At 50.9% G+C, this 13,864-nt stretch overlaps 6 protein-coding genes across 6 annotated transcripts; 4 read left to right on the forward strand and 2 right to left on the reverse strand.

Moving 5' to 3' along the window:
* Window positions 1-1,713: 1,713 nt before the first annotated feature.
* On the reverse strand, window positions 1,714-4,725 carry CABS01_13228 (uncharacterized protein; the record flags this gene model as incomplete). Its single annotated transcript, XM_060546572.1, has 7 exons — window positions 1,714-2,497; window positions 2,561-2,653; window positions 2,707-2,799; window positions 2,878-3,579; window positions 3,738-4,146; window positions 4,342-4,514; window positions 4,661-4,725. 7 exons carry the CDS (start codon window positions 4,723-4,725, stop codon window positions 1,714-1,716), a joined length of 2,319 nt encoding a protein of 772 aa, XP_060395193.1.
* A 194-nt stretch (window positions 4,726-4,919) lies between these two features.
* CABS01_13229 (lactose permease) lies at window positions 4,920-6,713 on the forward strand (the record flags this gene model as incomplete). Its single annotated transcript, XM_060546573.1, has 4 exons — window positions 4,920-4,988; window positions 5,070-5,181; window positions 5,238-5,599; window positions 5,670-6,713. 4 exons carry the CDS (start codon window positions 4,920-4,922, stop codon window positions 6,711-6,713), a joined length of 1,587 nt encoding a protein of 528 aa, XP_060395194.1.
* Window positions 6,714-7,214: 501 nt separating this feature from the next.
* CABS01_13230 (uncharacterized protein) lies at window positions 7,215-7,761 on the forward strand (the record flags this gene model as incomplete). The annotated part of the gene is made up of 3 exons (XM_060546574.1): window positions 7,215-7,343; window positions 7,402-7,598; window positions 7,662-7,761. The coding sequence occupies 3 exons, from the start codon at window positions 7,215-7,217 to the stop codon at window positions 7,759-7,761; spliced, it is 426 nt and encodes a 141-aa protein (XP_060395195.1).
* A 458-nt stretch (window positions 7,762-8,219) lies between these two features.
* On the forward strand, window positions 8,220-10,669 carry CABS01_13231 (fungal specific transcription factor; the record flags this gene model as incomplete). The annotated part of the gene is made up of 4 exons (XM_060546575.1): window positions 8,220-8,307; window positions 8,495-9,503; window positions 9,562-9,993; window positions 10,066-10,669. The coding sequence occupies 4 exons, from the start codon at window positions 8,220-8,222 to the stop codon at window positions 10,667-10,669; spliced, it is 2,133 nt and encodes a 710-aa protein (XP_060395196.1).
* A 113-nt stretch (window positions 10,670-10,782) lies between these two features.
* CABS01_13232 (5-carboxymethyl-2-hydroxymuconate isomerase) lies at window positions 10,783-11,761 on the reverse strand (the record flags this gene model as incomplete). Its single annotated transcript, XM_060546576.1, has 3 exons — window positions 10,783-11,259; window positions 11,314-11,450; window positions 11,506-11,761. 3 exons carry the CDS (start codon window positions 11,759-11,761, stop codon window positions 10,783-10,785), a joined length of 870 nt encoding a protein of 289 aa, XP_060395197.1.
* Window positions 11,762-12,266: 505 nt separating this feature from the next.
* On the forward strand, window positions 12,267-13,345 carry CABS01_13233 (gentisate 1,2-dioxygenase; the record flags this gene model as incomplete). The annotated part of the gene is made up of 3 exons (XM_060546577.1): window positions 12,267-12,516; window positions 12,579-12,891; window positions 12,943-13,345. The coding sequence occupies 3 exons, from the start codon at window positions 12,267-12,269 to the stop codon at window positions 13,343-13,345; spliced, it is 966 nt and encodes a 321-aa protein (XP_060395198.1).
* Window positions 13,346-13,864: the final 519 nt, after the last annotated feature.

Below are 13,864 nucleotides of genomic sequence, written 5' to 3' on the forward strand. Positions count from 1 at the left end.
CAAGGCCCAGACAAAGCTCAATCTTCTAAGTACTTTATTATCGAAGAAAGTTAATTCTTTCTAAGTTATAAGTATAAAAATATAGTTTTAATAAAACAGTATAATACTTACTTAGTACTTAAATTAAAATACTTTTTTAAGCTTATTATAAAAAAAAAATAACTATATTACTAACTACTTATTATTAAGGTTTATAAGTAGCGCTATAATTTTAATTACTATAGCTTTAATTACTATAGCTTTAATTATAATAGCTTTACTTATAATAAGTAAAAAGTTTAATTATAAATCCCTTAAAAACCTCTTTTTAAAAACTATAAAAGCCTCTAAGTTAAATTAAAATACTTATTAAAATATTAATAACTAAACTAACTTTATAATAACGACTTTAATAAAAGACTTAGTAAATAATATTAAAAACTTTATTAATATTAAGTACGATTTATAAAATATAATAATATAATTATAAAATATTATTAATATATTTTATATTAAAAAAGGTATTATTAATATTAATAAGATAAATAAAACCGTATTAATACAATACTTTAACTTCTTTTTATAACTTAAGGATAATTATTTTAAATAGTATTAAAAGTTTATTAAAAAGCTTTTTTAAATACTTTAATATATTTATTACTATTTTTATAATAATAAGATTTTTAGTACTTATATATAAAAATAGGTTATTTATTTTTAAATAATAATATTAGTTTATTAATAAGTTATTAAAACTACGATTTTAATAATCTCTTAATAAAGGAGAGGGTAAAAAAAAAAAAAAAAGATAGGTAATTTATAAAAAGGGTTAAGGTTAAATAGTACGGAATTCGAGGGTAGGGTAGCGTCTATATATACTGCGGTAATCCTTTAGTAATATAAAACGATAGAGTTAAATAGTGAAAGCTCAATCTTCACTGGCCAATCAAGCAAGCCAAGTGCGTCTTCCTCAAAACCCAAAAGAGTGGTTACACCGAAAGCTACATACCTCATCAAGGCCAATAGGGCCGCTAAGTCCGGAGTGTGACTACATCTAGGTAGACTTCCCCGAGCGAGCCTGCCTGCAGACGGGGACGGATCCCGATTGAATGCAGGCGGGGAGAATGTCCGACCTAGTCGGTCAACTCAAAACATTGGGTGCTGACAGACTATCGGCTTTCCGCCCCGAAAGAACTGTCCCAACATTAAGCAAACCTTGCTGCGACATACAAGCCTGACATCTCTCGGTATCGGGTGCCGCGACAAGCGTGCGTTCCCGGTACACTAGGATAGACTCAGCCTAACGCATACTCGCCCTTTCGCTCCTGCTGTCAAGGTTTGACTAAAACACAGTTAACGGTGTCTGATGTTCGGATTACTGCGAAGCGCCCAATGAAATCGCCTACGCGCCGGGCGCCACCCGAGTCTCGCGCACCGCTCGGCTAATTGAACGCCAAGTGAAGAGCTTAACCTCTTTCCTCGATTGAAATCATAACATAAAATTGACTTTACATACAGAAGAAGTACATTATTGTACAAAGGTTCGGATATTGGCCTTGACAGTTCCCGTAGCGGCTACTTTGACACGATGCCACCGGTGAAGGCCCGAGAGCCTTGCCACCCCGCTTAAGGGCTCAAGAAACGCGTGAAATGATTATGTCCATCCAAGGCTGAACACATCTGATGCCTTTTCCCTTCACAATGTGACTATGTACCTCGAGAGTAAGCATGAGTTCAGACCGTAAACTTTGCAAGCGCCCAGTCTAACACTCTAGCGCAGTCGCTTATGCCTCCTTCCTCGAACTCCCAACAATTAGACAGAATTTCCTTTTGAGCAAAGATCGTCCGCTTCCAATTTTGAGGGTACGTGACCTTTGTTGGCATATTCAACGACGGGATACTCTGTGCCCGCTCTGCGGCCGTCAGAATTAGAGAACAGGTCACGAACCCCCTCAGTTGTAACCAGAGGCCGTGATGAGGTGTAGACGAAGTAGCCTGGATCCTGAACAAACAGTACTGTAGACCTCGCGAAGCAAGCTCCGCTACCCTTGCGACCATGTGTTCTGATACCGTTAAAGCGATGGAGATGGTTGAAGCCAACCGGACGAAAGGTCTGCACAGAAGCTCCTTCATCGCCAGGTACCGTCCACGAAGCATTTGACAAAGGTCATCACCCAGTGGAGCGATGTCTCCGGTGGGTATTTGGAATGATATTGGCGGCGGCAACGACTCGTACCAATCTGATAGTTGGGCATCAAAGACCTCAAATACTTCAAGCATGCGGTCAATGCCGTGTTCAGTCGGGTGGGGAGGGCACCTCTTTTGGGCCTGAGTGAAACGATCGATCAGGTGCCTTGCTGAGATCTCTGCTAAATAGTAGTACCAGGATCTTTGCTCCATCATCAGGGCCTTGTTATCTAGGTTCATGACCCCGAGTGTTGGTGGAGTGGGCAGACTATATGGGTAGTCTACACCGGCGAGGATAGAACCGGGGAGAGACAGCTCAAACGCCAGCTCACTGCAACCGAGTCTTAGCCGATGATCAAGTACACTAAGGGAACATATCCCGGACAGGACGTACCATTCAGATTTGAAGCAAGTGAAGTACAATATTTGCTCCATTGAGAGTGACTGGGGGAATTCAGGCGTCTCGGCTTTAGCCGGCATGGTGAGTCTGAGACGGATGTCAGCCAAGGGAAATCCAAGCAATGCCAAGGAGAGACAAACTTGTTCGTGAGCGAAGTAGTATACCAGGTGTTACTCGCCATACTGAAACATTTCCATGCTTGTAAGGGATCCATGTTGTACATGTGCCAGATTCTGCCATACTAGTCAGCCTTACATGTACGACTGACCAAGAGCCATGACAAGTCAGATACGCGGGAGGAGCCGTCTTACCCTGCAAGGCACAAGCATTGTACAGACTCCCATCCAGGTGAACCCATGGAGAAGCCCAGTCGTTTCTCGGCGACTGACCAATACCTTGACGCCAGATGACGGTTGGGCTCCACGGAGTATCCACGAGGGGTTCCGCTGGGCGTCCTCTGCCCAGGTCTCTGGGATATGGCGCCGAGGGCACAAGACAATGCAACGATACAGGTAGACGCCGACCAGTCAGGGCCGTTTTCCGCGACCTGCTTTAACATCTGTCGCAGCATTTGAGCATCGACGATGGGATTCATGGGATGAACATTGGTCAAGTACAAGTCTACCAGCCGGGACAGCTCGTAGAACTCCATGGCGGGGGGTGATCTGGGCGAAAAGGCTTCCCCACGTGGGGAAGCATGGCTGAAGGGGTCTATCGCGAAGGGCACCGGTTTAGGAAAGATTGGCCACTCCAGCACGGAGTCCAGTCCGGCGGTATCCGATAACGAGGGGTGAATGGACTTCTTGGCCCCATCCGCGGCACCTCCATCTTGCCCAGACAGGAGACCATCTTGACGTCCGCTTTGGAAGGTTGGACTGTCCGGATAGTCGCTTGAGTTACCGGACAGGTCGCGGCTAAGTTGTGGTATAGCGCGAAAGTTCTCCTCGTTGCGTTGAATTAGGTTGGCCAAGTTCTCTATTGCTCCCAGCAAACGTGGTCCAACACCTTGACATCTGACGGGAACAATCCACACTTAATTAGTATCAGTCCGATATAACGTGTCCATCCGGTTGAACCGGCGACCATCCCCCGCAAAGTGTATGTGACCCAACCCCGTCGATCAGACGTGGGCCTTAAGACTTCAAGTCCGTATGAAGTAAAGTAAACTTACAGTGACGTTGCCGGAGCCGAGTCTTCGATATATGTGCAAGTTGCCCCGACCCTCTGACAATAGCCGCATATCGGCCTCTCGTTATCGCATTTCGTCTTGCGGCCGCGGCACGTCTGACAGGCAGATGAGGCGCGCGACCAAGTTCTCTGCTTCGGCATCCTAGGATCAGCTTGCTCGACATGCGCGTGATCGACGCCGGAGACGGAGCGGCCAGGAGGCGATCCGCCAGTAACGGCCGCCATGCCCATGTCGGGGAAACCCCGGCCGATGTCCATCCTCATCCTCTTCAGCGGTGGGTCCATTGCGACGATAGATGACTCCTGTAAACCTCGTTGTTCGGGATCATTTCTCGTGTCGGGGAGACGAGCGACGCGAGATGTGAGGGGGAAGGCTGGATGGTCGGCCCTGTCTGGGGATCGCGAGTTTAATTATCGTGCAGCATTGATCGCCGGCCCCCGCAGAACCGTTTCAGAACGCGACGCCATGGCCTCGGGAAGCGTGGAAGCTCACTTATGACTCGCCTTATCTGCATGTCATAGAGTCTGCTTAGTCTTGAGACTTTTGCGCTCGGGGACGCTTCCCGGTGAGTCTGCTCGGTGAGCACCAAGGTGAGCCATTCTACCGACTAGGGCAGCTCGCTTCGGGGGGCTTGCCGTCGGTGTAGGAAGTAGGCCAGGTGAAGTCTTTGTCAGCTTGACAGTTCTCCAGCGCTCCGGCGCTTCTACTACTAGCGGCGTTAGTCCATCTTCACTCTGAGCCAGGTCTATCCATAGCCACCTAGCGTTCTTTTAGTCTAGTCAGCGTGACCTGCCATCCGACTCCCGAGTTCCGTGATGGAATCTCTCACCCGGCACGACGGGTCAACCATCCAAGCTAACGATGAACTTGGGGAAGAATCCACCGCCCGTGGGGAAACCGCAGACATTTTACGGGGTCGACTGGGGTACACAGGGGGGCTGGCCGCGTGGGAAGTTGAGAACTCCTCCATTCCGGCTCTTGACAGTGCCTCTTTTGACTTTTGCATATATCTTCAAGGTGTCCTTCGACTCAACTCTAATGGCATCGAGTTGATCCCGGCTCGGCGACTTCACTGCTCTCAAAGTCGATTGCAACTGTGGTCATTGAAGAAACCAACAGCCTTCCAGTACAATCTCAGTGCAGCCCGACCACAACAAAATCAAGATGGGCTTCCTCAAGTCAAAGCCAGCCAAGAAGACGGCTGCACAGGCCGTCGGGTCTGACTTGCTCGCAGTGAGTCTCCCCTTCAATTTGCCGGCATCAACAACAGACGACGCAAGTCAGAAGCTATGTGAACATGAACTCTAACATCAGCTCAAGGTCCTGCCCGAAAACCCTGCACCATGGTATCGTACCAAGCACTTGCTTCTGCTGAACCTAACTCTATTGGTTCCCATGCTGTCGTCGGCTTCGGTCGGCTTCGATGGTATGTCACTGCTTCATATGAGACTTGTGAAGTGCCATCCTAACATTTGGAACCAGGTGCCATGATGAACGGTTTGCAGACCATCAAGCAATGGCGCGGTTACTTTGGTAGCCCTAGCCCATCCGTGCTCGGAACGATGAATGCTGTGTATCCCATCGGCAAGATCATGGGCCTTATTCCGACTACATACCTGGCGGATAAGTACGGCAGAAAAGTGCCCATGTGGATTGGGTTCTTCCTTCTCCTCATCGGAGCTGCCCTCCAGGGCGCAAGTACTAGTCTGCCCATGTTCATCGTCTCACGATGGCTTCTCGGTGCTGCTACTGCCTTCATTGCGCAGCCGGCACCTATTCTCGTGACCGAGCTTGCCTACCCGACCCAGCGAGGCAAGATCTCGAGTCTCTATAATACCTTCTTTGTAAGTCTCCCTAGCTACCTAGGTCTATGTCAAACCTCTTGTTAGAGACTTTAGCTGACACCTGCCATAGTTCTTCGGAGCAATCTTAGCGGCTTGGTCAACCTATGGCACATTCCGACTGACCTCAACTTGGAGTTGGAGGATTCCGTCTATCTTGCAGGGAGCTCTTCCTGCGATCCAGTTCGCTTTCTTCTACTTCGTGCCTGAGTCTCCCAGATGGCTCATTGCCCATGGTAAAACCGAACAAGCCCGAGAGATTCTCACCCGCTACCACGCCGGCGGCGATGCGTCTTCGCCTCTCGTTGACTACGAGGTCAAGGAGATCGAGGAAAACGTCCGTCTCGAGACCGAGGCGTTGCGCGAGTCTTCGTACCTCGATCTCGTCAAGACGGCACCCAACCGTCGCCGTACGCTCATTGCTGTCATCACCGGTCTCGGAGCCCAGTGGTCTGGTTCTGGAGTTATCTCTTACTACCTCACGCTGGTTCTCAACACCGTCGGAATCACCGAGACCAAAGATCAGGCCCTCATCAACGGCCTGCTTCAGGTTTTCAACTGGTTTGCGGCCGTGTTTGCTGGCGCCATGATGGTTGACCGGATTGGTCGCCGCAAGCTCTTCCTCATTTCGACTGCTGGTATGCTCGGATGCTACATCATCTGGACCATCCTCACCAGCGTCTTCACCAACACCAAGGACGAGCGAGCTGGCTACGCCGTGGTGGCTTTTATTTTCATCTACTACTTCTTCTACGATATCGCCTGGTCGCCCCTCCTGCTCTCATACCCGGTCGAGATCTTCCAGTACACTCTGCGTGGAAGGGGGTTGACAATGTCCCTGGGATCGACTTTCGTAGGTCTCATTATCGGACAGTTCTGTAACCCCATTGGAATGGCCAACTTGGGCTGGAAGTACTACATCGTCTTTTGCGTCATTTTGGCTCTCCTGTTGCTCTTGATCTGGCTTCTCTTCCCTGAGACCAAGGGCCGTTCGCTTGAGCAGATTGCCGAGGTGTTTGACGGCAAGAACCATGCCTTTGGCAGCAGTGGCGTTAGGAGCGACAAGGTTGATGACGAGTTTGTTGAAGTTGAGAATGTTGCGGATAGGAAGGCCTAAGATAATAGGCCAAGCCATGGTCGATGAAAGCCTACATAGTTGCGAGCTTACTAGAACTGCAATCGATTGTCAAGTTTCTTGTCCACATCTCAAGTTCTTTCATGACCCCAGCTGACAAGTCTACATTTGTCTCAGTGAGGGCCAGTAGTATGATGCGATCGACGAGGCAAGTTACCCCCTAAGCCAAGACATCTGATGGGAGTTGAGCGATACACTTGCAGAGTGGTAGACTTCGACGTCAGCCGCGCAATGCCACGTTCACCTACCGGCGCTTCTGCTTAGCGTCCCATTGTCTCGGGATGTATCCCAGCTGGCCGGAAAGCCAATCGCGCGTTCCGGCCGCGTTTCCATTGCACATAGAAGAGTGACTGAAGTCTTGTCAAGCCCCGACTGCCCAAGTAAGTGGCCACCGGAGGCAACGCGCAGTCAACCTACTTAACTTAGCAGACTACTAAGCCTTCGTGATCCTTGACAGTATTCCTTCTCAGCGCCGCCAGAAGTATGTCGTCCTCTTTTCGGGGTTCTTGCCTATGCGGCGGGATTGAGATCCAGACTTCGTCGACACCACTCGCTGTCCTCTCCTGTTTTTGCATTCATTGTAGCAAGGGTGCCGGTGGGTCGCACCAAATAGTAAGACTCCCAATTGTTGAAAACACCAGAGTGATTGCTAATTCGGTTTTTGCGGCAGATTGCAAAGTTTAAGACTCAATTCGTCCGAGTCCTCTCAGGGAGCGATCTCATCTCCAACTTCACGTTGGCCGACACATCGAGTGGTTCTCCAAAAGAAAAGTCGTTCTGTCGCACTTGTGGAACCCCGCTGTGGACGACCCCCTCATCCGCAAAGGGGCGATACATACTCATCCGGACGAGCCTGTTGGAGGGCGGGTAGGTGATGTCTCTCCCCTGCGTGCCCGGTTGGGGCTCCCAACTGACGGATGTCGGATGCAGCACCGAACTGCGACCTGATTCGGAGATTTTTGTCAAGTTTCGGCCGCCTTGGCAGCAAGTGGTCGACGGAGCTGTGCAATGGGAGCAGATGAGAAAATAAGCAGAAACGGAGAGTTGCTGGACAAAGAAGCTGGGGTAAGATGGGGGGCTCATGACTCGGAACTTGTCCGTTTGAACAAATCATAACTCGATCCGCTTTCCGCTTCTCGCTGGTGCCACCATTCGATCCATGCTTTGCTTCTCTGTTGTGGTCTCAGGTATGGAGGAGTTCTTCAGGTGGCCTCGGAACTCGGTGTGATCCCCAGACTTTCAACCTTTCTCCATCCAAACATTTCATCCCGAACTCTGCACATTCTCCGCAATCTTTGTCTATCTTACTCGACCGAAGTCAATCCGAGATCCATGATCTAAATCTAGATTTCCCAGGCCATTGCGGCTTCCGAGATAAGTCGCCCGTCATTCCGAGCTTTGTCTCGTCTGGGAAGAGACTCCAGTCTCCGGCGGAAGAGCCCATCTACCCCCACGCTTTGCGCCCGGTGGGAGGAAAGGGAGAAAACAATGGAGCCGAAGCCAAAGCGGATCAAGATTGATGTGGCATGTGAAGCATGTCGGAGGAGGAAAGTCAAGTGTGATGGAGCACGCCCAGGTGAGTGATCGGTGAAGACTCCAGCGTGAAGGAAACGCGGCTTGGAGAGTCTTGGCCCGCGAGGTCAGACTGAAGTCGATTGGAATCTTGCTAGGAAGTTTGTAGAACATCTGCTTTGCCTTGATTCATGAGCTGCCCGCGCAACGCGTGCGTTTCTGCCCGTGCTACGGCTGACAGCAACTCATAGCGTGCGGCAACTGCTGGAAGAGGACCGATTTGAGAAACGGCTGCACCTATACCTCCGAGACCGAGAAGTCGTTCTCAGGTAGTAGTAAACTTGCAGATGCAAGTCCAGGCAATCCCGAAAGGGCAATGCCCAAGATCGTCCACACGCCCGAGGCCAACTTTGCGCAACCCCTGATGCCTCCCATCTCTCGCCCGGCTCCGAGTGCGACGCCCAAGTCGACCACCTCCTCGGGTCCAGACCTCACGAGGCGAGGTCGAGTTGAACGGCACCCCATCACTCCATCCGATGCTAGCCCTTCAGTTGTTGATTCCATGACCACGGTCCGCGAGGATGGCATGGTGACTGGCGAGTACTTTGGCAGTAGTAGTGCTGGGTCTTTCACGAACCAAATCAAAGCTGCCATTGATGCGAGGCTGGGCTCCTCGACAGAGAATAGAAGTGTGAGAAGCTCTCTTTTCCGTTCGACACTTCCTCTCAATGGCTCTGGTGCGGGAGGACAAGCCGATTATGTCCTGCCAGCCCGTAAGCAAGCTGATCACTTGACCGATCTCTACTGGTACTACGTTGATCCGTTGTATCCCTTCCTGGACCGACAGAGATTCGAGCATTCTTATCGAGCGCTGTTTGCTGGTACCTCCCTCGATGCCGATGAACGAATCTTTGTGAGCATCCTCAACATCATATTCGCACTTTCCACGCAGTTGATCGAGTCACTGCCTCCGGATCAGAGGGATTCCTCCAGCCAGGAATACTTCACTCGCGCACAGAACTTACTACAGCTGAGCCTTTGGGACACTGGCTCCATCGAGCTGATTCAGTGTCTGTTGATTATGAGCCAGTATCTCCAAAGTACAAATAATCCTCACCAGACGTGGATGATTGTCGGGTCTGCCGTGAGAATCGCTCAGGGCCTTGGCCTACATTTGCCAGAGACGGCATCAGAGCTCTCGAATGAGCCCGAAAGAGATCTCGTGAAGAGAATTTGGCATGGATGTATCCTGATGGATCGGTGAGTTTCATTCTGACACCACACTTTATGCGCATGGCACCTCTGACTTGTTGACTAGAATGATTGCCATCACACATGGACGCCCGGCGATGATCTCGGATCAATTAGCGTTAAGTGTGGTACTACCTTCGATCCCGGATACCAACGTCACCAGCGTCGACGAAGTACAGCTAGGTGCCGTTCAGCTTCACAAGCTTCGGTATCAGGCCTTTTTCCATAAGTCGCTCGAGCTCTACGAGGTTATCAACCACGCAGTCCTCGCGTTTTACTCGTCAACATCGCCGCTTAAGTCGCCTACCTACCCCAACGGCACTGGAAGCAAGACTCAGCGCTCCTTGGATAGGACAGAGCTAGATCTTGGGAAAGCTCTACAGCTTGATCAGCGCTTGACGAAATGGGAGAAGAGCTTGCCCAGCTTCTTGACTATGGCCGAGCCTGAGACTACTCTAGATGAGGTCTTCCGCAGGCAGGCGGTAATCCTGCGTATCAGGTAAGTACTTGCGACTCGAGTTGGCGTATGGTCAACCTGACCATCCCTTGAGCCACGACTGACAGCTTATAGGCTCCTTCATGCACGCATGCTACTCCTCAGGCCTATGCTCACTCGATTCTGCCTTTCTCAGTGCCCGGAAACCTCCCAGGTCCATGATGACCTCTCATCTCGCGTCGTTCAGCAGTGCGCCATGGTCTGCGTAGAAGCCGCGCAAAGTCTCATCTCCTTCATCGTGCAATTCCAACAACACGATGGCACCCTCGGCCTACTCCCAGCCTGGTGGTACCGTGTCTTCTATATCTACACAGCCGCAACTGTGCTCATAGCAGCAAGACTACGACCCGCGGTCTTTTCTTCGCTCGACATCTCTCGCTCGTGGAATCAAGCGATGGCTCTGCTCCATGACCACGAGAACCTAGGGCCTTCTCCGCGGAGATGTGCCGCGGCGCTTCAGATCCTCTCAACCAAGATGTTCCAGGATCAGCAACCTCAATCAGCTGCTCTCCCAAGCTCGGATACCAGTGCAGCGGTGCCCAACGTCACCAATGAGCAACAGGAGACCTTTGATATGCCTTTCCCTTACTTGGCGCAGGATGCAGCATTCGACATGGACGCAATCACGTTCGACATCAATGACTTCTCTTGGCTTAATAGTATGCCTGGAAGTTTATAACTGGTAGTTGTCAGCCCCCATCATGTACATTCATCTGCAAAATACCCGGCCTCCGCGCCTTTCATGCTTATTCTCGAACCCCCGATATTTGACAATTCATTCGTGACTTCTTTCTACTCAAACACCATCTTGTTCTTTACACTGCCAAGCTTACTTATCCTTACCTCCACCACATCCCCATCATTCAAGTACTTCGGGGGCTTCATACCCATAGCAACACCCGACGGCGTCCCAGTCAACACCACAGTGCCGGCTTCCAACGTCGTTCCTTGGCTGAGGAAGCTGACAATCTCCTCCACGCCGAAGAGCAAGTCGCCCGTGCTCTCGTGCTGTCGCTCCTCGCCGTTGACAAAGGTCTGCAGCAACAGGTCGCTGGCGTTGCCAACCACTGCCGGAGAGACCAGAACAGGGCTGAAGGGGGCGAACTTATCGAAACCCTTGCTGAAGCACCACTGGGGCACGCCGCCAGCCTTTGCAGGGTCTCTTTGCCAGGCTCTTGCTGATACGTCGTTTGCGGTGAGGTAGCCAGCGACATATTCCAACGCGTTTTCCTTGGGGATGTTCTTGCCCGACTTTCCAATTACAAAGGCCTACCCTTGTAAGCGGCTTCTATCGAAAGTTTATTCCAGAGAATCGATACTCACAAGTTCACCCTCGTAATCGACGGTTCCGTCCTGTGCAACCTTGGGGATCGGCACGTCCTCATTCCATGCAGCGACTGATGTTGCGGGCTTAATGAAGAGTGAGGGGAACGGAGGTGGGGTCCGGCCACCCTCCTTGACTGTGCTTTAAGTCAGATGTCTGTAGTAGCTTCATTCCGGGGAAGGTTGTAGTACTGTGCTTAACATAGTTGAGGCCAATGCATCGAATGATCGGAACGTCCTTTGGTGTAAGGAGCGGTCTCAGGGCCTTGACATGCACCCGCTCGCCCTTGGCCAGGGGTGAGACAGGACTGGCACCATCGTAGATAGTAGCCCACAAGTCACTCTTGTCAAGAAGCGAGGTAATCTCTGGTTCGTCTTGCACCTCAGGCTCGCCAAAGTGCTCGACGTCGTTGTCGTCAACGAAGCGAATGAGACGATTCCAAGACATTTTGTTTGGGAGTGTGTCTGAGAATAGAAATTTGCTCAAAATAGTGAGTTCTTTTCTTGGTCACAACAAGCCGCATGAAGCTGTTCCCAGATTATCTCAGCTCCTTAAGTGTGCCTCCGAGAGGTGCACAATCGAGCCCCTCAATTGGAGCAGCCCCCAATTGACCAATCAGAGGTGGTTCCGAGGTTGGAACGCGGGGAGCTGGGTAATATATCGGAACTCGGGATTGCCTCAACTGCCAGATCGAGTCCCGTCCCGCGTGGCGCTTCCGCTGCATGGCTACGAGCAAGGGGGGTCAACAGTCCGGGGATAATGGGGAAACGGGCCTTGATAACCTCCTTCGCATGTCCCTCCAACATCCAACTTCATCTCCAGAAGCACGGCTTTCGCCATAGGATACACGAATCGATCCAGGCCACTATTCAAACACGGTTATCAATACTCAGGCACAGCCACAAGGCACTCAGGCTATCATACGCCACGCACATCGAAAGGATCATTCACAATGGACTCCCCTCACGAGGACGACAACAGGGCCAAGGCCATGAACGACTATTTGGAAGAGTTGCCATCACAACACATGGAGCCTTTGTGGTCCAAGATGAACGTGATGGTCCCACCTACACCAGCACCCGCCGCCAAACCTCACATGTGGAAGTACGCCGACAGCCTCCCTCTTCTTCACAAGGCCGCAGAGATGGTTGGCGAACAGCAGGCGGAGAGGAGAGTGCTGATGCTGGTCAACCCCACTATGGGTAAGTGTCATTGCTTTACTCGTGACAACCTACATCGTACTTGTACTCACATGATCTTGCAGAATCCCCTTACACAACAGACACCATCTATGGTGGACTTCAGATCGTCAACCCTAGCGAGACTGCTCCTGCGCACAGGCACATCGCGTTCGCACTCAGATTCATCATCGACGGTGAGGGCTTCACGGCTGTTGAGGGGAAGAAGATGCCCTTGAGACGTGGCGATGTTGTCGTGACGCCGACATGGCACTGGCATGACCATGGAAACGAGAGCGATGCGCCGGTTATCTGGCTCGATGCACTCAACCTGCCGCTCTTCAGATTCACCCCTGTACACTTTGCAGAGCAGTACCATGAGAGCCGTTACCCAAGCGTGTACGTCTTTCTTAGATGATCAAACACGAAGAGGTCACTGACAATTCATAGGTTCACGGAAACGTGCGAGTGGAGACACCCGTGGGACCAAGTTGAAGCCGAGCTCAAGGCCCAGGAAGGCCCCTACGCCATCCACCACTACACAAGTCACGGCAAGCCCCTATCACCCATTCTCGGCGCGCAGGCCGAGCGCATCGACGGCAACTATACGACAAAGGAGGTTCGTGAGCAGGCTTCGTTCCTCTACCACTGCTATGAAGGCCAAGGCCGAACCATTGTGGAGCCGCCCACGGGACCCCGTGTGGTCTTCAAGTGGACTGCGCGAGACACATTTGCCGTCCCTGCGTGGTCCAAGATTCAGCATATCAACGAGGGTTCTACTACGGCGTACCTTGTTGCTGTTAGTGACAGGCCATTGCTCAGCAGCATTGGGCTTATCAAGCCGCAATCATGAGCGTTTGAGGGGAGGCAAGACCACGGGAGTACTGTCAATAGGTGTGTGACACAGGGAAGAAGCTCACAGAGGCCAACTGCTGTTAGGGTCTAAAAGATGAATTACTGAAATCTGCCCTTCCCTCGAGGTGTACTACCAGCGCTCTATATATGCCTGAGCTGCTCCTTTGTTGCTTGGTCCCCCTCCTTATGCCCCTGAGCTATCCCTTAACCAACGAGGCCTGACCGGCGAGGCCTGACAAGTACCTTCAGCAACAACCTACCAAGATTGTACATGTTCACTCACTATTAGCAGGCCTAAGGGGCTGTATGTACTTACATAGTAATAATGAAGAGATTGAATGTAACATAGTCAGCAAAAAGACTTGGGGAGAAAGGTGATGTAGTTCGCTTGGCATTATCACCATCCCGTCATGTGTCAGAATATTGTCAGAATCTCATTCATCAATACCTCGACGCATTATTCATTGGGAAACTTCGTGAGATATTGGCTGCAGACACAATTCTTTACTCAACACGA

Source organism: Colletotrichum abscissum (genome assembly GCF_030869225.1).
Source record: "Colletotrichum abscissum strain IMI 504890 chromosome Unknown Scaffold_43.1, whole genome shotgun sequence".
Lineage (NCBI taxonomy): Eukaryota > Fungi > Ascomycota > Sordariomycetes > Glomerellales > Glomerellaceae > Colletotrichum > Colletotrichum abscissum.